We start from the raw sequence: 25964 nt of genomic DNA on the forward strand, positions 1-25964 counted from the left end.
GTAATCATTACTAAAAATGATGCTGAAATGAAGATAAGTAATCTTGTCATTGGCCAAAGGCAGGCTTGGCCTGGAAATTAAAAAAAGAAAATATTTAAACAAATCAATCTTGCCATCAGAACGTACTGAAAGTCACAAGTGATCATTGTTATTGATTTATTTATTTAATACTGGTAGATATATTTGCTACTGCCAACAGAACAAAGATGTTGCCAGATATACATACATGTATGAAATCATTATATGTACACTTTTTATGATAATGTTTAAGGGAAATTGTATCAGTTTCAAAATATGATGTATTTCATTGAGGGAAATGTGATAATCATTGAGCTTGTAATTCCACTATGTAATTTGGATCATGTTGTTATACCTTGTCATAAAAATGTTCCATGCTCATTGACTATGAATGAGATACTTGTACCCCAGAAAAGGAAGAAATGCTATTAATATATGGATTTTGAATTTCCTTGCCTAATCAAAAGAAAAAAAGAAGAAGAAAAAATTGACTTTAACCCACAAACTGTCGCCCATCAACTTGCCTATTTCTTTCATCTGTTTTGGGGGAAAGTTTTTAACCTTTGTGAAATCCATCATCACTTTGTAGTTGAGTAGAGTATGCTCTAAATTAGCAGTACTATTAAATGTATTGAAGAACTAAGTGTTGTATGTGCTATCTCTGTTGTGCTAAAAGGATAATCATGATATTAGGATGCCTTTCTTTCAGTTAATATGCAGTAGAAATGAACCTTGATTTTGGCAGTGTATACACTCCACACACTCACAAAATGTCTCCTAATTTATTTGTTAAAGGGTGCTTCCAAACCCCTTTAGAAAAAAAGAAACAAAATTTGCCTGTGTTTTTGAAAAGTGAGACTATTTGTGACAACATGGTGCATAACAATTCTTGTAGAAATGATTGTGTCTTTGTACAGTTATTGTTATTTGTGATATTGAAATGAAAGTATTAGCACTTGCTGGTGTTGTTTCATTTGATAGGATCAAGTGCTTTGCACAGTATTAAAGTCTTAGCCAAAGGAGTCAGATGTGTCATATACAAAATACATGACACCTGCCATATCTTGTAGGCAATCAGGTAACATATTACATACAATGTAACCATGGAAAGTTTTAAAGTTTACTGGATACTTCTATATAGAAAAAGTTATTGTCCTATAACTTCTTCATGTGATTTCAAGAATGAATGTATCCGAAGTCTCTTTTTTGTTGTTGTTGTCAACAGATGTTCTGGAATACTGTGATATTTGAATACTAGAATATGTCATCATAATATTTGAAGGCATACATGCATGGAATTTGCAATGTGGCTCAAATGGACAAGACAAAAGAGTCTCGGTCAAAGATTTTTGTTCAAGGTCTTTGACAGCTGTGAAAGCACTCTGTGGCATGGTATCTTAATCTCATTGATGTACATGTATCAGTACATGTATGTCTCAAAGGGAACTTATAATTGTTAATCATGGATTTACCTGATTATAAGCATGTGATTTATCCCTTTAACAGTAGCTATGTCAACATCAATCAAGAGGATTAAAATTTTTTTTTTTTTTTAATAGAACAGAGTAAGCTAATGTTTCCCACAATGAGCTGAAGTAATTGTCACTGGGAAGTTTTGTTTTATCTTTGTACATGCCATGTACTGATTATGTGCTGTGTAGTTGTACTGTACAATTTGTATGTGTTTAGTTCAGAACATTTTGTGGAATAAGAGTATGTTCAGAATATGTTAAGCTTTGTCTCATAAGATGTTTGTTTCGAGAAAGATTTATATTTGTATATTTAGGGCAATCAATAGCATATATATATTTTATGTGTAACTATTGTGTTCTTGCTTAATATACATTTGTCATAATCGTACTTTCTTAGATACTCCAATCTTTTATTTTACATGTGTGCTATATCTACAAGTTATTCTATTGAAATGAGTTACAACTACGTGGAAAAAGCAATCATAACTCTTTTTCACTTTCAGTACAATAGTTATATACTGCATAGAGTACCAAAGTGTGATGTCATGGCCATTCATTGCCATGGAAACTGGTTGTAAACAATCTCATCTGGCCTGAGTGTTTATGTCCACACCTGGTTCCAACCCAAGCTATAACAAAAGACTGTGACATCATCACTTTGGTACTCTACATCACATGATGCTTGTATTGCATACATTATACATGAGATTCTTCTAAACAACAGAGAGAAAAAAGGTGAAACGAATATTTGGGTTTTTCTTTCGTATGCCACACATTTCAGAACTTAACATACATGTCGTTAACTTGTTACAGTGCACTCACATAATAAAGAACACGGTTATAACGAAATTATCAATACAGTGAAGTAAAATTCAGGTCCCAAAATGATCATCTATATAATACAGTGTATATCTTGATATAATTTACTGTTCAGCTATAACAAAAAATGGGGAAAAAAAACTGCCAGTCATGTAGACTTCATTATTATTGGAGTGGCCTGTATATGAAATATTCTTTTCAACACAATCAACCTCCAGACACTGTAAAACAAGGTGTCTTGTGTCAAGATTTCAAGAAAAGGTGTCAGAATCAATAGTGAAATCAATATGTATGAAATTACAACACCAGTTTTAGCTTGTAACCTTTTGAGGACTTTGAAGTTCACCTGCCCAAACTGGTGCACAAATGTTAAATATTTTGCAGAAACAAAGAGCTCTACATGTGCATATGCATGCATGCATACGCACACACTCCGCTTGTAGCCTTTTGATATACTGTATACGCTATATATTTCGCGGGGGTTTTATTTTCGCGAATTTTGCGAGTCGGGAGCTATTCGCGAAATTAACAACACATGAAAATATTACCTTCCAAAATGAATCCCTTGCCTTGATGATACGAACATTTCAGTACTAGTATACCATGTCACGGCTTACCGAACAGACCATACTGGCTAAGCTTGTTTACGCACGTCCACATCTACTTATGAATACTGTAGAGAGCCAATCCATCCGCAAGGGGACCACTCGTCAGAAATCTAGCGCGATGGACTTAACCACTTCAAAAATGTTGAATTCTAACTTACTAGTCCGCAGAGTTGGTAAGTTTTTTTCATGCAGTGTATAACTAGTATCATTCTTATTTGCTAGTAAGTTGAAAATTCACACTTTCTTTGGCACTTCATATTTTCTCTGGTCCCCCAATCGCGAATTTAACAACTCGCGAAAATGTGTGACAGCGGCAATTCGCGAAAATTTATGTACGCGAAAATTATAGCGTATACAGTAGACAAAGAAGTACATGTGACTGTCGATGTGCCTGTATTAGCATTCAGAGTTGTTCACAGGGTAAATGCCACTCCACTGGAGCTCTTAACATCTTGACCCAAATTCCCGGAGTTAGTTTTGATTTAACCCATGGGTTATGCAAATTTTGTCAGCATAAATGTGCATGATAGATCATGCTGGCCAAAAGACATCCAATGAATGTGTATCGATACGCGCATGTAAAAGGTATGCCAATTTCGCGCTTTGCTTTTGTCTGTGGACTGAATTTAAGCTACAATGGATTAGATTTTAACTACGGTCGTGAATTCGGGCTCTTGAGTATAGTAATATTAATGATCGCTAGATGTCAGTTCTGAATAATAGAACAGTGTAATTATAGACCTTCTTACTGCTTCTACAGATGTGATTTACAAGATACATATTGGTATTTTCAATACAGCTCAATAAATGGAAATGCACAAGACAAGCTATGCCAGGAAATATTGTCATTTTTATTTCCTTGTGACTATGCTTATGCGAGTCACCTTACAATTTTGACAGATGTGAGATAAACATTGCACAATCATAATATGCAAAGAGAGACGAGAAGAGAGGGTAAAGAATGGTAAAGCCGTGAGGTTCCTCTTGCTTATACAATTGTATGTATATGTGATGCTTGAGAGAGGCAAGTACTGTAGGTAGAAAGCAAAAAGAAAAAATGTATAGAAACACACCAGTGAGGTACAAACTGTATGTTTAGAAACAAAATGGGACTAGATTGAGTCTACGGTATATCAAATATCTTCTTACACTGTATGTCTTCTCTGATGCTTTTCACCGATTACTGCTGTATTCAATGTATAGCCAAACCTGCCGTAACGGCCAGCTATAGCAGCCACTAAGACAATCCCCCTAAGACTTGAGAAAAGCTATGTGCATAATGGCCACCAATTTTGTATTGTACGTTTAAACTCAAGTAAAAGTGGATATTGTTGCATGAGTAATTTTTTATAGGAAGCAAAAGTATTTGCGTGCTTTCATCTTCGTGCTAGGTGCATGTGGCAAGAAAAGCACTAAAACTCCACGCTGCAAAAATGTCCATTTTTATTACAGTACAGTTGTACTACTGAATCAATATCGCCAGCACTGATAGACAGAGCCTCGTTTTTCTTGAACATCTTTTTGTAGAAAAGTGTGACGAGGCTCTTTTTAATTTCTAAAAAAAACAACACACTCTTCACTTTCAAGAACTTTTGAAAAGATGATGCTAATGCTTTGCAAGTTAGTGCATGTACTTGTCATGAATAGAACATGTTGAAAGAGTGTGCAAAATTTCAGCTTAATCTGATAATCCCTTCACTGTGGTTGCTATAGAGTTTCATATCCTGATTTTTGTTCCATTCACTGTACACAGCACAGCTTGGTGAGATTAAGTGCTTGAATAGACCCTAAACTTTTAAAGCCTCATATCACAGTACCCTTTCTTTCCATTATTTGGATCATTCAGGATAGTCCATTTACATTGAGTTATGCATCATTCCAAAGTTTAGAATCTGCTCTTTCAGAATCTGCCCTTAGTTAAAACTCCATGTCTGGCAACTTTTTGGTGGTTTTGTGATGCTGGGTCAATTTGACACTGCCCTGCAGAGCTAACTGCCAACCCTGAAATGGCTGTAAATTCTGGCTAATGAGTCGACAGCCTCTTTGACACGGGTATTAAAAGATTGTGACTGATGTGTAGAATGCTCCAGTTATTGAAAAAATAGCTCACCTCAGGTGCTTGGTTGAGCAGTAGAGATGTGGTTGAGTGATGATGAAATCAGATTTCCTCTACCCTACTTTGCCATACAGAAGCAAGGCACAAATATGTTTTGTCTATCATCATCAACATTTAAAGTCCAATAAAGTCTATATACTGTACCTTCCTTTCACTTATATCGGGGTTTCTCTTGAGGTGAGGAAGGGAGAAAGTTCCTGAAAAATTTTTCTGGGCTCTTACAAATATGCCAAAATGAATCTCTCATTTACAATGACATCAGCGTGATATGACATCTTGACGAGTCACATTAACAGTAGAATTGAATGATTCTGCTCAAGGTTTGTCAGTGGATTTACTATGCTAAGTCCAATCTTAAACGTTAATGATTCCGGTCTAGATTATCTGCCATCCTTATGCAAAGGAAGGGCAATTATGTTGATGATGATGATGATGACGACGACGACGATGACGACGACGACGACGACGACGATGATGATAAAACAGCATTTATATAGCACCATTTATCTGTAGAAGCATTCAAAGGTGCCAGGCTCCCACAATGTGTCACATATCACTCACGAATCTGCTGAAAAAGTTAAGTCTTCAGTTCAGATTTGAAGGTATTGAGGTTGTAACAATTCAAAAGCGGAACTGGTAACGAGTTCCACAGATGTGGTGTTACAGAAGAGAAGAAGTTGGATTCAAGAGCAAGCGTAATTCTGAAGCGACAGGTCCAATATCTACTATGCATGGGAGGGACGCATGCTAGAAGATGGTTCATATTCTCCACTATTGTGCTAGCACGGGGTTTTTACAATCTAGTGAAGTGAACGAGGCCAGATGCAGGCTGCGTGATCAGCGACATCCCATCCATGAAGGGCTGAAGCGGTTCTGGGATGCGAATGCTTCCGTCCCGTTGCTGAAAATTCTCCAGGATGGCAATGATCATCCTGGGCACTGCGCACGCTGTACCATTTAGCTAGAACACAAGAAAGTTAGGGAGAAAGTGGCATATAGACTGTAAAATCACTGAAATATACATTAGAGTGAAAAAAAAATTGCAGAGTATCCCTAATAAAAACTAGAAATACCACTTTGCCACACAACTGAAGTGTATCAACTAGGTTGTTAAACTATAGGGGTTTAGAGTACACCATGATTGACCTGCAAACCAAAGAAAAAAAAGTAAACAAATGCGTCCGGTTCAGTGTTAACAAGTCAGCAGCCTAAATATGACCTTCGACCCTATAAAAGATGGAACAATGATGACAGCATCCCCCAAATCAATAGGGGTCTAAAATTGACCATCATACACTTGAGTACAAAATTTCAAAAATGTCTGTCACAAAATGCTTCCTGTAGAGTATGGTGCACAGAAGACATCCACTAAAATATGACCTTTGATCCTACGTATAAAAGGTGGAATATTGGGGGCAGCATCATCATCAAATACAATGAGAGGTTAAAGTTTTACCATGATGAACAGTCCCCATATGAGTTTTGAAGAAAATTGATGAATAAAATAATGAGCATGGTAGAGCGCACACACAAAATATAACACGGTGGCTACCTTTGACCCTGTAAAAGGCAGGATACTAAGTATTGGGGGCAGCATCACCAAAACTTACAGGGGTTCAGATTGACCAAGATAGACCTCTGTACAAAACCTGAACACAATCTGTCAAGAAATATGGCTAGTAGAGTTCACACACGCAGACCATAAAAAAAGTCACCATTTTTGTGTACAAAGACTGAACAAGCAAGGGCACTTAATGTGAGCCTATTAAACAATTATTGCAGACCATGTAAGAAACACCGGGAATAAATTTTGTTGAGTAAATTTTGCTTCATGAAAAGTGTCCTTCAATATTTTGTCTTGACTAGAAAAGGAAGAGAGAGAAACAGGACAGACAGATGAATCCAAAAAAAAAAAGTGTGGACTCACAGTGTGCGCGTATTTTGCAACCTCCTGTTCCTCTGGCCTGTACTTGATTTTAAGCCGCCTGCTCTGGAAATCTGTGCAATTGGATGCACTGGAAATCTGTAGAGGAATCACATATACGGATGTTATTGCTTATGCCACATTCGATCAATTACTCCACAGATTGCTTGTAGATTTGTAGAACTGATTGTGGTTCTTGAGCAGACAAACCAATAATGCAGTATTTTGAGGAAAAAAAAAACAGCACTAGATACTGCCCCCCCCCCCCCAAGCATCTCTGTATAACCCATGCTGTCATACTTTCAGAGAAGCATCACTTGGCTCCTTCACTACACATACAGACCATCAGTCACTTAACCAATCAAGCAAACACTGATTGCTCATACATCATCCAAAACACTGGATTTTTCATTTTGACCTTTATCCAATTCAAATGTGGCACAGGCCCCCGTCTTATAAAGACTTGTGATTGATTCAAATCAATCGCAACTTTACGACTGAATGTAAATCCATCTTATAAAAAAGTTATGATTGAAATTAAGACAGAGAACTGCAATCAATCAATCACGGGTTGCGATTGATAGCAGCTTTCAAGATATTTGTGATTGATTGATTTCTATCGTAAGTTTTATAAGACAGGGCCCAGGGCCCCATTTCATAAAAATAGAATAGCAATTGCCATATAGTAACAACAAGAAATCAGGTTCGTGACTGGCTGTTGCTATTTGAAGTTGCCATTCCAGCAACAGTTGCTATCCTAGCATCTTTTATGAAATGGGTCCCTGGTGGGATCTTTGGTCTTACCTCTCCGTAGGAGTTTCTGTGGGGCATCCAGGCTTCAATGTCAAACTTCCTGTATGCTGGAGCCCCCAGATCATGGGCTGGCATGTCTAGAATCCTACAGAACAATGGAAATGAGTCAGGAAACAAACAGAGAGATGAAATGACTACTTTATCATTGTTAATGACAGCACTTTTTTCTCTGTTTTTTTTTTTTGGGGGGGGGGGTTGGAGAGGGGAAAGTTTATTAGCACATTATCAATTCTCACTTTCATCATAATAATTATCTTCATTATTGTTATTATCACAAACACCTGATTTCTAGGATATGCAAAAACAACAACAACAAAACAATATGACTGAGATGACTTATCAATTTCCTTTTCACTTTGACTTTAGTCTTGGGTCAAAGACAAGTAATATATAATGGCTGGGATATGTCACTGCAGATATTATAATGGAAAAAATAACTTGATTCTCACTGGAAGTGCAAACCGAGCTCCTTGAAGAGCGCCCTCTGGATACCAACAAGCTCCCAGAACATATCTTCGCTCTCCTTCCCTGTCTCATTGGCTACCACACTGAACATCTCCACCTACACAGAAAGGATTAAGAAAAAAAGTTAACAGTAACTGCATTGACCCGTTGAGGACGAGTCCCGAGTATACTCGGGCAGGTGTCTATGGGAAATGCATATTGTATCAAAACCAAACCGTCCTCAATGGGTTAAAATCAATAAACTACAAATGCTGTGACTCAGGGTCATGTGTACTATTACAGTCTATGCATAACTATTCGTCAACAGTATGCCATATTAAAGATTTGACGAAATAAAGTATATTGTAGCTACAAAGACATCAGCAGGTGGACAGGCTTACTTTCTTTTTGCAGTGCTTATGACACATTCTAATTGCATTTTTTGTCAATTCAGCTGCACATAAAATCTACTACCTCAGTCTGCAGAGCCTTGGACTAGACTACTGCACTATGCATTTACAACTTACTGCGGTCCATGGACCAAGACACATCGCTTCTGGAGCACGAATCAGTTGGCTAGCTGTTTGTCTATGGATTCTGGCACATTTAGGGGAAAAAAAAAGACCAGTGCCAAGCCTTGGTGACAGGCTAGGCATGAAAAGCAGTAATTCCTATAAGCATAACATGGAAGAATATGCCACAATAGGGAATTTCTGCACTCTACAGAAACAATTTTTTTAAATTAAAGAGCACTTAGCTGCTTATGAGAGATATTGAAACGTGTGCAGTAATACCCTCATCCACTACACTTCTAGCAAGTGAAGTTCACTGCAAGTGGCCCAGAGTAAAAACATCTATCACTCAAAAAGTCCCACTTTAACAGTGCATCTGCAGCTAGGTCTCTTACAATTTTCTAAACCCTTTCTGTGCAGGGGACTTTGGACAGTGTGTACAATGTTATTGGGTGTCTGTGCCATTTGGCACTCACAAAGCACATAAAGGGTTAATGAAGGCATCCTACCTTAGTGAATTGGTGGACTCGATACAGGCCCCTTGCCTCAGCACTGTGAGCAGTCTCTGCCCGGAAGCAACGACTCACAGCGCACATTCGCTTTGGAAGTTCACTCATCTCCAGGGTCTTGTTCAGAAAATATCCTGTTGTTGGAGATGCACAAAGGCCATCGATGTCAACGTCTTCCACATAGCACAGATTCAATTGTACAACAGAGAACTATGAATGATTTTCCAGAGTTTTCTCCTTTTTAATTCATTGTTTTCCATAGTTCAAATAAACATTCTCTGCAAATTACCTCATTGCTTGCCAAGTGCTAATACAGGAGGTATTATTTACACAGTGTAGGTAATGAGGGCCCCATTTTATCAAAAGATATAATCAATCATAAATTTCCTTACCACACAAGCTGCCACAGACTTACCATAGAAATCATCTATATAATCAATTATAACTCTTCATAAAACAGGGCCCAGATCTTAAGTGTGTTTGACTGTATTTTTTCTACATTACTGGTCTATTTTAAGGGAACTCATATTGTTTTGTCCCACCAATCATAATACTATGAAGATTGTGAGAGAAGTAACCAGTGAGAAACTAGTAACTTTTAGGCAGTACAGTATCTCAGTGGAATAAATCAAGCAACCCCAAACAGCCAGTCATGACTGCACAACTCTTCTTTATAATTATGTCATCTTCATTTTCTATTAAGAGTTTATGACTTTAATGCATACATACGTCCGTTTAGTCAGATATGCAGGGCTGAAAATGGAGCACGAAAGAGAAAACTGGATTAAACTTTCACTGTCAGAACTAAGGAATGAGACACACAATTGGTTGATTACAGAGCACATGGAGGAAATCCTAGCAACTTTGAATACACTGTACATGAAGCAACAAGAATGCAATAGATGACAATAAAACTCAATGTAAATATTACAGGTGAGTCATTCACAATACCTGCTATTCCGACTTCAGCTGTCCCGGCTAAGCAGTAGTCGCTGTCTTGGTGTGCAGGTGAGACACGATACACTTGAGTGTGAAGGCCTTTGGTTCTCATTCCACAACCCTCCTGCAGTCAGGAAGAGTCAAAAATAAACTAGAAATGTCGCTATGGCGACTGATGCCTCCGCTATAATGCATGATTCTCCCAATAGGTGTATAGTACAATGTCTTCACAATGTGTGATGACAGTTTCACATTACTGGCAAAATATTGAAATGACAGGTTTGTCAGAAATATCTTGAATGTTCACTTTCCTTGAACTGGGTATTAGTATGCTATAATTGTCTTAGAGTGCAGGTACACATATTGGGAATTGAGAATTTTTATTTGACTTCTGACGGACCCTTTTATAAGTTTATGCATTGAGTAATTTCCAAGGTATGAAGAAAGAGTGTAATTACAGTACAAAATAGTTTTTGGTGGTTTTTTTTGGGAGGGGGGGGGGGCATTGAAACCTGGCCTTTGACCCTTAACCTTTGACCTTTGACCTTCTGGCAGGAATTTTCCCGGAGAATCTCCATTAGGTAATGCATGTATATATTAAGTTTTAAAACTAATAATGCAAGCATTGCATATACTAGTATATGAGGGAAATAGTAAAATTTTGAGGAGTTGACCTTGACCTTTGACCCCCCTGACTATTGACCCACGACCCCTCAATTCCCTAGATAATCCCTGCCAGTCAGTAAATGCGTATGCACCAAGTTCCATGAAGATACATTGAACCATTTGCGAGAAAAGTGATATTGCAACATTTTCACCTAACCTTTGACCTTTTGACCTTTGACCTTATGACATGAAACTCTCTCTGGAGAATCTTTATGCAGTAGTACATGTCTACACTAAGTTTCAAGAAAATACCTTAGGGCATTGCATAGATATAAGGGAAATAGCAACATTTTTAGCATTTGACCTTGACCTTTTGACCTTTGACCTCTTGCCAATGTCACTAAAATCTACTCAACTAATTGTCCCATCATACATCATCCTTGGACCAAGTTTGGTGAAAGCTGCTTCATCCAGTTTTGAGTTATCACATAAACAGATAAATTTTAGGATTTGACCTTGATCTTTGACCTTTGACCTCTATACCAATTCACTAAAAAACTTATCAAGTAATTGCACCATCATACATCATCCTCCGACAAAGTTTGGTGAAATTTGCTCGATCCAGTCTTGAGTTATCGCGTAAACGGATACAATTTCATGATTTGACCTTGACCTTTGACCTTTGGCCGATTTCACCCAAAATCTTATCAAATAATTGCCCCATCATACTTTATACTTGGACCAAGTTTAGTTAAATTCCAGTCAATATTACTCAAGTTATCACGTAAACGAAAGCGGACGGACGTACGTACGTACGGACGGACAACCCGAAAACATAATGCCTCCGGCACCACTTCGTGGCGGAGGCATAAAAAGAAAGTCATGCTGTTCTCATAATTTGTATTATTTAGTTTCATCATCTGGATATGGAATATCAGCAACCACTGAAGCTTAACGGTGAGAAAAACAGGAATACATGTGAAATTCTCCCAACCTAAAGTCCTTGGATGGTGGAAATCCTGGTCTTTACTATGACCCCAAGGACCATGCCTATTCAAATGAAGGCAACATCTACAATGCAGTTAAGATGTTTGTGACTTGCACTCTAAAACATAATGATACGTATCCACATTCTCTCATGACTATCAACAGTCGATATGAATCCAAACATAATATTGCAGACATTTTGTTGAAAATATTCTTTTCTTGGGAATCTCCTGGAAATTTCTGACGCATCATCAAAAACAAAACTTCAATAGCATATACATCAGGAATACTCACAAAAACAACTGGCTTCACAACATCTGGAACCTTCAAGACTGTGAATCCATGTCGGTGGACCAACCTGTCAACTGTAAATCTTACGAGGGCGTCCTCCAGCATTGCCCCCGCACCTTTCAGGTAATATGATCTGTGCCCTGTCACATGGCCAAGATTTCTGTCAGGAACAATAATAGGAAACAATACTTTTTCTCCTTTTTTTATGCACTATCACAGTGATTGTTACAAAAGAATCAGTTCTGGGTTATTACTTTTTAATGTAATCAGACTTTTGTTCCTTGTTCCAATACTTGATTACATGTCATGTATGCACATAATAATTCTTTATTTCTAATGATGATATACTTTGAGTACTTTAAGGGCCCTGTTTGAATTTTGGCATGCCTTTGGAGAGATTTTTAATTGGGGGGGGGGGGGGGTGAAGAATCAGTGCCCTTTACATTGAAGGAAGAACGGACCAAAGTGACTATTCCCAATTATGGCAAATGCAATATCAAATTTCATTTATTGGAAGCCATTATTCTTTATTTCACTTTCGCATAAATGTATACAGGCTTTTCTGCAATGGATGCCAACTTACTTCAGTCGCAGTATGTCCAAATTCTCACCGAGTTCGACGTGACCCTTCATAGGGAAGTCAAACGTTCTCTTCTGGTTGATTTCTTCAATCAGCACAGGCTCTGCATCCTCTGAAAGAGGCTGATTTTGATAATGATATGAAAGTTTGCATTTCCACTTTAATAATTAGTTAGCTTCAATGTAAAATATACTGGGACTACATTGATTGGTGGAGAAAAAAAGAGTAACCAGTCACCAGTTATTATTATACATGGCCTACTCTAACACTTCAAATGACTCTGCAGTTACCTTACTGATTTGTAGTTCCATCTTATCATTTGATTCCTAACCTAAAAAAAAAAAAAAAACGCTCACAAATATTTAGAATTACTTTTTTAAATACTACAGCATGTACAAACTGCTTCATCACACTATACAATGTCATAAATTTGACCACGACAAATGGCATATCCTTTATCATTCTCCAGATTTTGTCAGAGTTAGCTTCTGTCAAAATTTGACTAAATGTAATAAAATCTTTATCAGAAAAAAAAAATCTCAACGATGGTACCTTGACATCTCACTTTTACCAAGTCTATTTAAATAAGACGGAACAAATTTCCTTGCTCTATCATGATTTAACTCAATACCGGTACCATGCTTGCCTGGATTACACAAAATGAATCCTGAATCACGTCTTGACATGTGAAATTCCTCAATTCCTTACTCCTCATCACGTATGCTTTTGCAATTTTTGCAATCAATTCATTTCACGGCAGTATGGAGAGTGTTATACACACATGCAAGATTGAATGGACATTCTCCAAAACTATATTGCCTGAGGAAAATTTACTGTGCTAAATGTTCAAGCTCACACTTTGTAACACCCTTAATTCAACTGGTCAACGAGTTCACAGATTTAGTCTGCAGAAATCGATCCATGAACTCAAGTCTGCTGCACACTATACGACTTGTGACTATATGAATGACAGACTTTGGATCTGAAATAAACAAGCCTGTTTATTCTGTGGATATTGTGATTTATTTCAGATCCAAAGTCTGTCAGTCGTATGTAAGGTCATGAGCGGTATAGTGTGCGGCGGGCTTGACATGTACCTGGTATGTTCTTGTTGCTTGTTCATCAGGAAAGTTGGTTGGTGCTATCCTTAGCTTTAAATCAACATCTCAATCTACAGTCATTGCGCAGTGAAACTATCATGTGGAAATTTTGTGGTGTGGAAATTTTCATTAATTTTGTGTTCAACGGAACTGTCACAACAATAATGACACATGGACCTTTTGGAGATATCATCAAAGTTGCACAAAAGTAATCTCTTCAGCAAAAAGTATTTCAACAAAACAAAGTTCACTGAAAATGACCAAGAGTGAGAGATAAACTGCGCGGAAGTTTCCATCGTTGCGGTACATGTATATATCTTACCACATCTGGATGGGTGGAATTTGGAATGGCCACAGCCAGTTGGTAGAAATCGCTCTCAGCATCCTGCAGGAGTGCATGTTGCTCTTTGAGTTGTCCCTCTTTTTCACATGTATCCTACAGATGCAGAATTCAGTAATAAGAGGTATGGGGAAGACAGAGGTCAATATGGAGGGTTCAGTCTTGGCTGCATACAATAGGAATATCTATCAATTTGAAAAAAATGGCAGCTGAGTTTCACTACTAGTATTGTGGAATATAGTGGACAGCAATTTGGACTTTTAAAAATTTTGACACATGCTATCTATTACACAGACTTTCTGGTGATTGCCATAAGTCTTTGTGATGTTTCATTATCCTGAGAATAATCATCTCCCTCACAAAGTTTATCTCTGACAACCCAATTCTAGTACATTTAAACCAAATTTAAACCAAATTCTCATCAAACTTCCAACCAAATAGGCAACAGTGACTCATTGTAAAATGAAAGAGCAGCGGAATAAAAAACACTAGGTGAAACAGAACTCGTCACTGCACATAATTATGGGCTTGTATAATGCAACCATACCGAGGCACTGAATATCATCTTACTGCTATAATCCACAGCTTACCTGCTCTTCACTTTGGCGATCTTTGATATCTTTCTGGAGCTGAGAAACCTTTGTCTGAATGCCTTGAAGGAGATGCAACTTTGCCATCTGCAACCAAAGGAAACGAGATACAGAAGCAGTCAATTGAAGAATTGCATAGTAATCTAATACCAAATATACTGGTATAACAACAAATATAAATGAGGGTATTTCTACTCAATTAGGAGACCTTTGAACCTACACGAACACATTCTGATTAACTAACACAGGATTATTGTGTTTGCTTTAATCTTGGTTTTGCAGAGACGCCCATATGAATGAATATCGTTGTTCACAGAGCATATTCCAAGATTTTCCTGTTTTGTAATGACATGTGTTTGTTGAACACATATATCTATATCTATATACTTACAACTCTTCCTGTTGATGATGGTACATATATGACAAACATAGGGCAGGTCATAGTATGCTTTCATCTTAGTGACAGGCTATTCAGACCAGCTGGCAAACATTCACACGCTAACACATGATAAAAAAAAAAGGTGCCCTGGTTAAAAGTGTCATATATCAAAGTTATGCACGTATAAGTTATAAAGCCCTTCATAAGCTATAATTACTCACAACTTCACTGATGTCCACTGTGCCCTTTCTATGCTTGATGCTGGCTGCAATGAGTTGGGCTTTTTGTCCAATATGTGCCAAATCTATGTCAGGCTTGAAGTCTGCCGAGTAAATCCAGTCTCTTCTCTCTGATGCGTCATTTGATATCAATCTCCTTGACAACCGCTGGTAGGTGGGAGGTCCACGGCAGAGGCTGCAACCTCCTCCTGCCAGCTTGCCCACTCCTCCAGTTGATGCTGCTGAGGTCAATGCATTCTTCCGCAAAAATGCAATGGGAATGCTCCGGGAGGACTGCTGGAAGAATTTCCTGAGATGTGACAATCTCCAGCACAGATGTAACTTATTCTCACAGAGTGTAGCCATCTATGGTGCAGAGAGAGGACATTCATTAAATCAGTGATAAGTAAATTCATATGCAAAGATGTTTCTAATTGTACAATTTGTAGTCAAGTTGTGGGAAAGCACATTATATTCTAAAATGACAGAATTGTAATTACCATAAGAATGTCTTGAAGTGTAACTAGTATATCCTGGTACCGGTATTAGACATCTGTGTGTCCCAGCCCAGTCAAGCATAATTAATATGCAAGGTGATAAAAACATGGCCATGACCTCAACACTGTCGTACATTCTCCAGTCATTTGAGCTTTCTGTTCTGAATTAACATGACCTCCTCCTTTCTACATATGAATTAATTTCTGTTTCTCGCTTTTAAGGGATGGTATCGGAACCGGTGTCTACTATATAGATCTCTTAAGTTAGTGTTGGTTGAGGTGAAAAATCAGCTTTTCACGTTCTGCAAGATAGGCCCTATTTCAAAACCATTCCATGAAATGTTAAAGAACATACAATTGAAAGTTTATAATTTGATGAAAATCGGGTTTGAAATGACTGAGATATCCACAAAAAAAAGGTAAAACAAAGAGTTGTGGCATGTGCTGTCACATTTTATTGAAGAGGTTTCTCTTCATCTCACAAAACAAACACAGTTCAGTGGTGTGACACACACACACAAGAGTTTGAAACCTGCATCTCCATCCAAACCAACACTGTTTTTGGAAGTACCGTGACTCGTACTCATCTACAGGCCCATAGACAAGAACATCTACGACTTGAAGGAGACACATTCATTCACATTGCTGGCAGAAGCATAAAGGGAATAGTGCTCATGTACACAGTCCCACACGTTCTACTTCACGTTGGTTCTCACTAGGCTGTTCTTGAACTGCTGGTTCCACAGTTATTGTTGTCTTCAGCGCAGATCTCAGGTAAACTACAAATCCGGTAAATATAGTGTTTCATCAAATCACTTACCCTGGAATGTCAGATGCAGTTCTATTTTCACGTTTCCGTGAGAAAACGGACTATAAGTATAACTCGTAAACTCTATGTTGCAATGACCCGGCGCGCCCCGCTAGCAGCAGCATGCATGCAGCGGATTGCAGCGCAGCAGCATCCGGCCCGCCGCCCGCGGGGGCGGCCTGAGGGCTCGCGCTCGAGGCACTACGATGTTGCAATCCGCATCGGCGCATGGGATGTATGCAGAAACACGCCGTCGAATTTGTCAATCTAATATTTTAATCGACACTGAGTTTCCTGATCAAGGATACGAAAATGGCCGATGCAATGAATCTCGAAGAAAGGTAAGCACTCGGCACTCAATGATGGATAACTTAAATTATGTTATTTCAGTGTAGTGCTGAAAGAAGAAGATCCTGCTTGCGTGTGTCGAGTGTGAACATCTCAAGAGCTAACTATAACAGTCCCGGTAATTGCAATTTACGTTGGGAGCCGGTAGATTGGTTGTGCCACTGCATTCTTCTTCTTCTTCTTCTCTATAAGTACAGGCCACCGTCGGGTGTATTTTCGTACTGTTGTGCTGTGCAGGCATATGTACAGTGTCTGGATTAAGAAAAATCTACATGGAACGTACTATGTGCGGCTAAAAAACAGGCATCCGTGTCTTAACGGAGCTGGGTCTTGAGTACCTCTCTCTTAAAGCTTGACAGAGAGGTACAGGAGACGGTGGCCTGGGGTAATGAGTTCCAAGGCCTGGCTGCATCTGGGAAGAAGCTTCTTTGTAGGACTTGTGTTCTTGCGAATGGTACTTGGAGTTTCTGGTCGTGTCCCCTGTTTGAAAGAGGTAGCGATGGGGTCAGAACTGTTGCGGGGACGGATATCATGGAGTTCTTAATGCAGTAAATCATTGCAACCTTTGCCTGTGCTCTTCTTTCTTGCAGGGATGGCCATTGAAGTTTTTGAAGCATGGCTGTGACACTTCTATCATTGACTCTTTGGACCTTAGCATTTGCGCGTAGTGGCATTGCATTGCTGATAGGTCTACCAAGTCATAGAATGTGGAGTGAACCTGTGCCACAGATTAATCGAAGATTTGTTTAAAGTTTTTGAAAAATTCCATTACACTATCTATAGATCTATTAGTATTAGGCCTACATTTGGCAAGCCACACATTACAGTCAAACGTTTGTGGCCATGTGGATATCTGATTAACTTTATTCCTGAAGTTCTGCTGGACCATGGCAAACTGTCAAAATTGTGCAATATATTTGTATTTTCAAACACGTATAAAGTCACTCCAGTGAAGGTGAACAATGACAATTTATAAGACGTGTTAATTCAGACGTGGATATAGATAGTGTAAATTATTGATAGACCTAGTTCTATCTAAGTCCGAATCAGAAATATTTTAAGTCCTCATCACAGACATGATGTCACTCAGTCAGTAGATGTTAACTGATTTTGTGATACCTGTGCAGGACAATTCTTCAGAAATTGCTGTCTTGCCATTCTGAGCTTTAAGCTTGAATAATGACATTTCAAAGTAAGACAAATAAGCCTGTGACGTTTCTACTTTGATAACATTGAGTACTGGTAACATTCTTTTTGTTTCCTATGCACTGTGAATGTCTTTTTCAAATTATCTTCTTTTCTGGGAATTTACAGAATCCTGGAACTGTGCAAACAGGATGCCAATGGAATTCCAGACTCTGCCCTACAGAAGCAACTGCCCAACATAGATACACAGCAGAGAGTGACGGCAGTAAATAGGCTACTGTCATCAGTGAGTAAAAACACTGCTGTATTGCCTCTACCTTGTCTACTTTTTGATACCATAAATAGAATGCTGGTAACAATTGTTGATATTCAGCAGGCCTACTCATTAAAAGAAAAAAAATCATCTCTCACCCTGTATTGTCACTTTAGATAATGCAGTCTTTGGGATGTTGTATATTTTTAAATAAGCAGTAACTCATTTCAAAGCAAATGACAGCATCATAAACATGAACAAAGTAAACAAAAAATTAGTGTGGATGACAACTGAAAAAAAAACAAAAAACAAAAAAAAACCTGCTTATCAGGAATTGTAGAGCCTGAACTTCAACCGTCCAAATTATGGTGAAGTTTGATAGTCTTATTGTTTGTTTCTTTGTTAATAAATGTATGCATTACATATATATATATTTTTTTTTTCATTTCATTTCATTCTTTCTTTTTGCCTAGATCAACCCACCTTCACACAATTGATGCATTACAAACCATTTAATTCACATTTCTGACATTACATATTATGCTTCAATGAACATCTTGCTGTTGTCAATATGGTTGTGTTTTTATCACAGGGCAAAATAGATCTGGTGAAAACAAGTTCTGAACTTCTGTATAGACTGAAGGACCCAGCCTCTGTAAGGTAAGAGTTGAAGCGTGTCCCAACAATAGTGCAGTAGAAAATCACAAGGAGTATGTCACTGACAAACTTAAGTATACACAGGGTGCAAAACCCATTGTGACCAGAAGCAACCACATCAGGTAGTTAAAAATTCACAAAGAGGACATTTTGTTCACCTGATTTGAATTATGATAATTGTAAACAAAAACGAACAAACCAAAACCCAGGTACATTTTCATATCTTTTTCTGATGTGAGCTACCCATGTGGGATTGTAATAAATACTTGTTACTGGTGTAATGAGCTCTTATTTGTTATGTTTCTATACTTAGAATTGCCATTGCTCTCAATAGGATTATCAATTTTCTGTTTCCTGTGGAATGGCACATTACATCATCACCTCACCTCAGCTTCCTCTGCTTTGTCCCTCCCCGTTGTGTGGCCATAGTAAAATCAAGGGAGCTGACAACCAGGAGAGGCTTGTGTACCAGATCATAGAGCAATCCGGCAACAAGGGAATATGGACACGAGACATCCGACTGAAGAGCAGCCTTCAGCTCACTCAGCTGAACAAGATCCTCCGCAATCTGGAGAGCAGGAAACTGATCAAAGCGGTCAAGCCTGTTGGTGTGAGTCTGCCAAATTCGTCTCCTTTGTGCTACTGTTTGCTACAGGACCGATTGCTTTGTTTTCTTTGAGCTTGCTTTTTGTTAGCTTACAGTATACAGAAATTAGCATTGATGCATCGGTGCAAATATGGGATTCACCTTGTATCGTGGTTGGAGATTTCTATTTTTTTTTTTGTACGTATTTTGTTTGCATTTCTATTTGGTTTTGTTGACCCCTTTTGTGTGCTGTGAAATTATGTTGCTCTTTTGTGTGCACTGTGTTTGAAATCTGATGCTGGCAGAGCATGGGTTTAAATTGCCAAATGCACCATTTGATCATTCAATGACACATCTAAAAGTATTATTTTAAAAGTGGTAACTGTAACCATGTTGTAATAGCAACAACAAAAGAAAAAAAAGAAAAAAAAAAGAAAAATATGCAGAACACTGAGCTCTACTACATGAGGTGAATACTAGGTAGCTAATTACCCAGCAAGGAGTAGCAAGAACCCTAGTTATCTCAAGAAGTGAATGGGGAGGGAAAGATGATCATTTATCTTAGCTTGTTGTTTCACCTTTACTTCATTTTCAACTATGTCAAGAAGTGAGGACTTGGAGGGAATAGACAAATCACTAGAATCCATATTTAATCTTCCCTCAATCTCCTGGGTGTAGAATTGATGTGCAGAAGACTGCGTATTGACTGTGATCCTTTTGTATTTTCTCTTTTTATCATCATTATTATTATTTTGTAGTGCTTTTATGAAGATGACTACTGAAATGTAATTCTTGAACTGGTTGTATTTCATTTGGGAACAGGCTACAAGAAAGAAGGCCTACATGCTGTTTAATCTAGAACCTGATCCCTCAGTCACTGGAGGCACATGGTACAGCGATCAGGAGTTTGAGTCAGAGTTTGTCGAAGTCCTGAATCAGCAGTGCTTCAAATTTCTCCTTCAAAAGGTAAGGTTACTAAAAACACATTGCTCATGCCTACCATTTGGATGTTGTCTGATTGAGCAATAGTTTTGGTTTCCAAGGGGAACTGAATTATGGCATCAAAGTCAGTCACTGATGGTAATTAGATAAGATGACGTTGTAGTCCTGAAATTATGCCATGCCACTCCCTACTAAAACCTGGTGGACCCCATATAAAGCTTTTAAAACTTGAGAATCTTGTTGAGAACAGGCTAACTGGTCTGTGCCTGTCATTATAAACATTCCATGTTTGCCACATAGAAATGTTTTCTACAATGTCCTGCAAACTGGTAGAAGAATTCGATGGTAGGTGGAAAACTAATGTGGACATTGACTGTAACTTCATGGGGAGGAGCGATTCACAAGATTTGAAGAGTGTCTTTAAATTGCATGCTTTAAAGGAAAGTGTATTTTGACTAATATTCATAATGTGAATATACATGCTGTATGTATATGATATAAGACGCCCCCTTCTTTTAGAAAGCTTACCATCTATCTCAGGTGAAGGTAATACTCTATTTTGTCACGAAACACATGAGACACATGAGAGAGAATTTGACAGAGCTGGTTTGCTCTGGAACATCATGGTGTTCCATCACTGGCATCACATGTCGTCAGCGCAGGGATGCCAGTATTCAGGCAAAAGCCTGAACTGAGGCCCTTGAAATGTCAAAGTGAAGGCCCTTTCACGCACAAAGTGGCTTCATGTAGATATGTGTCGGGCCACCTCTTTCATCCTTTGTCATCCCTTTTTGGTATCCCTTTACTTCTTGAACAAGTAAACAAAGTTCAGGCCATGTATGGCGTTCTGCTTTCATTCCAAGACCAAAGTTCACTTTGTAAACATTGATATTATTGCAACATCATCTCTCCAATATTAGGTGGAGAATGCTGCCGGATCACATGCAGACCCGTTGCTAAGGAGAAACCAGTCTTATGCATCGTCAGAAGAAGTCTGGAAATTCATCACAGAGCTGAGGATAAGCAAGGTAAAGCAATGATAATAAATATGATGACACATATCACGATGAGGATAAAGTGATACAGTCAAACCTGCCTTAGCAGCCACTTATCTAAAGTGACCACCTGTCATATATGCCACTAAAAATATTCCCCACAGGAGAAAAACCATGTTAGGAACCCTGTCTGTAGTAGCCAGCTGTCTATAATCACTTGGCCCCTATTTCTGTTTCCCCTCATCCATACCTTGCAAATGCATCATTCCTTGTTTGTTTGTTTTTGTTTTGTTTTTGCATAATCAAGGTCACTTAATTAAGTGTCTTCATATTTGCGTGCAGTGCATTCGAAAACAAAGGAAAAATGCATGCTTATGCCCTGTCTCTTTGCTTAGAATGTAATTTATATTTTGTGATCTTATACTGACGTCTCACTAGTTGCATTGCTCAGTGTGTGACCAGTCTTCTCATTATGAATGATTTCAACCCCTTACTCAGGTTGACCTGTCTGTTGAAGATATCACCACCATCCTGAACACTCTGATCTACGATGGTAAAGTTGAGATGACCGTCAGCGTCGGAGCGGGGTCATCCTCCTCCACTTCAAGTGACCAGGTCAAAGTCTATCGTGCCATCCAACCGCTGACCAAGCCCACTGGACTGATGAAGTCACCTTGTGGAGTTTGTCCTGTAAGTTCTATGGCACTGATATTTAGGAAATTTTGTGTACATTTCAATTGGAAAATCAAGATGATCACGCAAGTCTCCAGGTGGACGATTCTGATTGGCTTATAGCAGTACCTCTCTTGTGCATGTACTGCATTTGATGAAAAGTGATATGTGTATTACTTCGTTAAAGTAAGAATGTTTTGCAGCATGAAATTTTCACCAATTGGAGCCAATGGCCTTTTTTGAGGCATGAAATTTTAGCGAATTGCTACTGGCGTTCAATGCATGCGTGTAGTTTAGACAAGAACTTTCACTTGCATTTAAATTTTGGGAATCTTGCCTCTCGCGATATTCAAGAAATTAAAGGGCACGCAAAAATGTCTGGTTTTACAGTTTGTGCGGTATTCTTTGTATTGTGAATACCCTATAACAATGACCAAAGAAGAGTGGTAACCATTTTGTTTAGTCATAGTTGTATGTGAATAACTTATACCCCTTTCTTGGCAGGACAGGCATAAAAATTCAGGATGAAGCCATCATAACTGAGAATGTTAACTTGTTGAAAACGAGCTGATTTTAGCTGTAATGCCCATTTCCCACAGACACCTGCCCAAGTGTGTACTCGGGACTAGTCGTCAACAGGGTCAGAAGGATATGATTTTTCTTGAGCTGAATATGGTGTAGATGTTTCCCATCACATAACCATGTCTCATAGGGCTTAATTGTTATAATGGGAAAATCAGAAAAATAACAGACCGATGATAGAACCTGATATCTTCAGTATAGTGTGTGTTGTAGTTTGTGCTTGGTTTATTGAAGCAAACACTGTAAGACTGATGCCAAGAAAGTTTATAATCAACACTTTTAGCAAATGCAAAAGAAGAGGTGATGACTGCCTTTTTCTGCAGTAATTCTGAAAATGATTTGTTCATTTTAGTGCTACTCAAATTTTTCCCTGTATGTCCAACAAGCCTTCATTTTACCCAGTTTTCTGCTAACTGCTACCTCTTAGTGTCTCTCTTCAGTAGCCATCTGTTTATTACTCTGTAAGAGTATTTGAATGAAGTTAATTTGTGTGTCATTCCCTTATTCTTGTTTTTATCCAGGGTGCTCAAGACAAATTGATGATTGTATCTTGTCATAGTGCTATGCTTTGATTATGGCAGTATGATTTCAGTAGACACCACCTTTACTGAATCATTCAGGGATAAATAACAGGCGGTTTAAAAAAGAAATCTTTTATTTCCCACCATTAATCCTGCTGCATGTCAGGTCTTCAACCAGTGCTACGAGGGAGGGGCAATATCACCAGCCACGTGTATCTATATGAAGGAATGGATGGATTACTGACAGTGGCTCTCAGACATCGCCTTCATGGGATGTTCCCAGGGAATGGACACACACGCTCACAAACGAACAAACAAACAAACAGTGCTGACACCCTGGGACATGATTCCATGACATGTTGACTCACAGATGCTTTACCAACCAAGGATACAGCGATGCACAATGATGGATTCAGTCATGAATTAATAGGTTACGAGGCAGAGATTACAGCCTACACTTTTGGCTGGATGAAATTGAATACACCTAGTAGGCCTGGACGTACAAAGAAAAGGCAGAGGTTTTGTATTCAGACTTCTCCCCGAGTGGTAAGCAGCGGTACCAGAAACTTGAATACGGGGATTTAACTACATGTGAGTATGAGTGCCACAGATATGACTTTCCCTAGTGCAAAGTCTTCAGACATTTTACCCCTGGTACCTGAAGACTGGGCAGCATGGGGATACCATGAGGTGGCAAGGCTGGCCCTGTTCGGATGTATTCAAGAACCCCCAAAACGGATTGTGTACAGCTTTATCATCTCTGAAACTTTTTGTCAGTGATTTACACCGACAACTGTTAAAAGCTACTGAAATCCTTGCGTCTGATTGGCTGATAGCAAATTTGTCGGTGAAAACCTCCGACGAACTCGTTGATGAAACGCCCCCCTGATCTCTCTGTAAGTACACACAAGGTTGAAGGATCTTGACTTGGAGTCGACTGTTGCATATGAGTGTACGCTTTGTTGCACATTTTCAATGACTGGTGCTATTCGTGGTATTTTGCTGCCCTCTGATGGGCAGTGTGGCCGCCCGTAAATACCCATGCTACTGCATTTTCAAAGTTTGTATCCATTGTAATGGAAGAAAAGAAGATTTGCTTGATGATGGACATACTTATAACAGATTATTTTATTTCTGTGTTTGATTGCTTTCAGTCAGGTTTCCTGCATCCAAGATGCCACATGTATGTGTTTTCAATGTGTGCATATACAGTGTAGTAATATACATGTGCATAATTGTTGAAGAAATTCTGAAAAGTTCTATAGATTTGGAAATGATCCTGATGGCCTTTACTCACTGGCAAGAATTCAGCATAGCTCCATCAGTTGACTGCGATTGGGCTCTCCCATGAGGTCCACCAATTTCCCAGGGTTAAGCTTAGCCCTGTTCCAATTCTCACTGGCTATTTTGGGGAAAGTGGGTTAATCCTAACGACACACTGGGACTATCTGAGCAGATTGATGAAAAAACAACAACAAGAACACAATAAAAACTAAAAACAAGAATGAGAAAAGAGCTCAAAGGTGTTCTGTCGGGCAGGGAGTTCAAGAAATGGGCAACATGCCAGTACAGACATATGAGCTGTTTGAAATAACAGCAGACAATCTGGAGGCAATTAAGGCACCCTTATCATTTGGTGAGCTTTGGTAGGTCTGATTTAGTGTGAAATTACCATTCTTCATGTGAGTATGTGTACAGAAGACGATATCATTTGTTGTAAATCATTCACCAGAAGTGGATGGATTGATACAATTTAAGAGGAAGAGAATAAATGAATATCTCATGTCATACTTGCATAGACAAACAAGGGTATATCTTGCTAAATAGTTCAGACCCGATACACGACTTGAGTGGTACTTAAACTTGGGAAACGTATCTTGCGGATGTTCAGAATTCTGTATTTTCAGGGGAAGAAGAATATTCCTGTACCCTTATATTCCACGTACACTATGCCACTTGTGTAGACAGAAGCAAAATTTGTGAACAGTATAATACACCACAGTGAGAGAATATTTGTGTGTACTTCTTTAACCATTTGCAGTTGTTTCATAATGTCAGGATAATCTTTCAGAACTGCTCAGAACTGATGTTGGCAGTGTGATGATTCAGAAAATCATGAACAGCTATGATACATAGAGAAATTGCTACGCTTTTATGGTCATAAAATATGATTATGGTCTTCTTTTGTGCATTACTTATCATTATTTACTGCAGAGTAAAACTGAAGTTATCAATTACCCATTACTCTGTGATGGAAAAAGTGAAGAGAAATTACAGCTTAAAGCAGAACAAATATTTATTTGATTGGATATTTGATTATTGTGTTGATTTGATGATGATGATGATGATGATGATGATGATGAACGGCATTTATCATAGCACAATTTATCTGTAGAAACTTTCAAAGGCACCCCAATTTCTTTCATGTTATTTTTTTGCCATTCTAACACTAAACTCTAAACAATTCTTTCCTGCATTCTAACACGTTTTTTAGTTAATTTGATCGAGAGACATAGTAAAATAATTCCTCAGATACACACTGCGTGATACACACTGCGTGATACACACTGCGTGATACACACTGCGTGTTTGTGCAAATAATATCTGTGTAGCTGTCATTTTCCTCTCGCAAAAATTGGTTTGTGGTCAGTCCATTCCAACGTGCCTGGAAAATCTCCACCCTACGACCAAA

The 25964-nt window shown here is 38.5% G+C and overlaps 2 protein-coding genes across 2 annotated transcripts; one reads left to right on the plus strand and one right to left on the minus strand.

The window, feature by feature from the left end:
- Window positions 1-5826: 5826 nt before the first annotated feature.
- On the minus strand, window positions 5827-15631 carry LOC139716543 (serine--tRNA ligase, mitochondrial-like). Its single transcript, XM_071628084.1, has 11 exons — window positions 15269-15631; window positions 14669-14755; window positions 14061-14174; window positions 12642-12760; window positions 12062-12218; window positions 10187-10298; window positions 9236-9369; window positions 8220-8332; window positions 7762-7855; window positions 6961-7056; window positions 5827-5994 (listed from the first exon to the last, which is right to left on the minus strand). The coding sequence occupies exons 1-11, from the start codon at window positions 15629-15631 to the stop codon at window positions 5827-5829; spliced, it is 1557 nt and encodes a 518-aa protein (XP_071484185.1).
- Window positions 15632-16882: 1251 nt separating this feature from the next.
- LOC139717142 (DNA-directed RNA polymerase III subunit RPC6-like) lies at window positions 16883-23516 on the plus strand. The gene is made up of 8 exons (XM_071628646.1): window positions 16883-16911; window positions 18233-18350; window positions 18910-18977; window positions 19404-19584; window positions 20383-20526; window positions 21423-21530; window positions 21996-22187; window positions 23439-23516. The coding sequence occupies exons 1-8, from the start codon at window positions 16883-16885 to the stop codon at window positions 23514-23516; spliced, it is 918 nt and encodes a 305-aa protein (XP_071484747.1).
- The last annotated feature ends 2448 nt before the right edge of the window (window positions 23517-25964 follow it).

Source organism: Diadema antillarum, unplaced genomic scaffold (genome assembly GCF_040938485.1).
Source record: "Diadema antillarum isolate AM-2024a unplaced genomic scaffold, OU_Dant_1.0 scf00000007, whole genome shotgun sequence".
Lineage (NCBI taxonomy): Eukaryota > Metazoa > Echinodermata > Echinoidea > Diadematoida > Diadematidae > Diadema > Diadema antillarum.

Bases quoted from the DNA above. Each gene is read 5' to 3' on its own strand.
- LOC139717142 (XM_071628646.1), top strand. From the start codon at position 16,883: ATGGCCGATGCAATGAATCTCGAAGAAAG. The intron at 18,978-19,403 runs GTAAGAGTTGAA...GTGTGGCCATAG, and splicing joins AAGGACCCAGCCTCTGTAAG to TAAAATCAAGGGAGCTGACA. The intron at 21,531-21,995 runs GTAAAGCAATGA...CCCCTTACTCAG, and splicing joins CAGAGCTGAGGATAAGCAAG to GTTGACCTGTCTGTTGAAGA.
- LOC139716543 (XM_071628084.1), bottom strand. From the start codon at position 15,631: ATGGCTACACTCTGTGAGAATAAGTTACATCTGTGCTGGAGATTGTCA. The intron at 12,219-12,641 runs GTAAGTTGGCAT...TGTTCCTGACAG, and splicing joins TTGGACATACTGCGACTGAA to AAATCTTGGCCATGTGACAG. The intron at 7,057-7,761 runs GTAAGACCAAAG...ATTCCTCTACAG, and splicing joins ACAGAAACTCCTACGGAGAG to ATTTCCAGTGCATCCAATTG.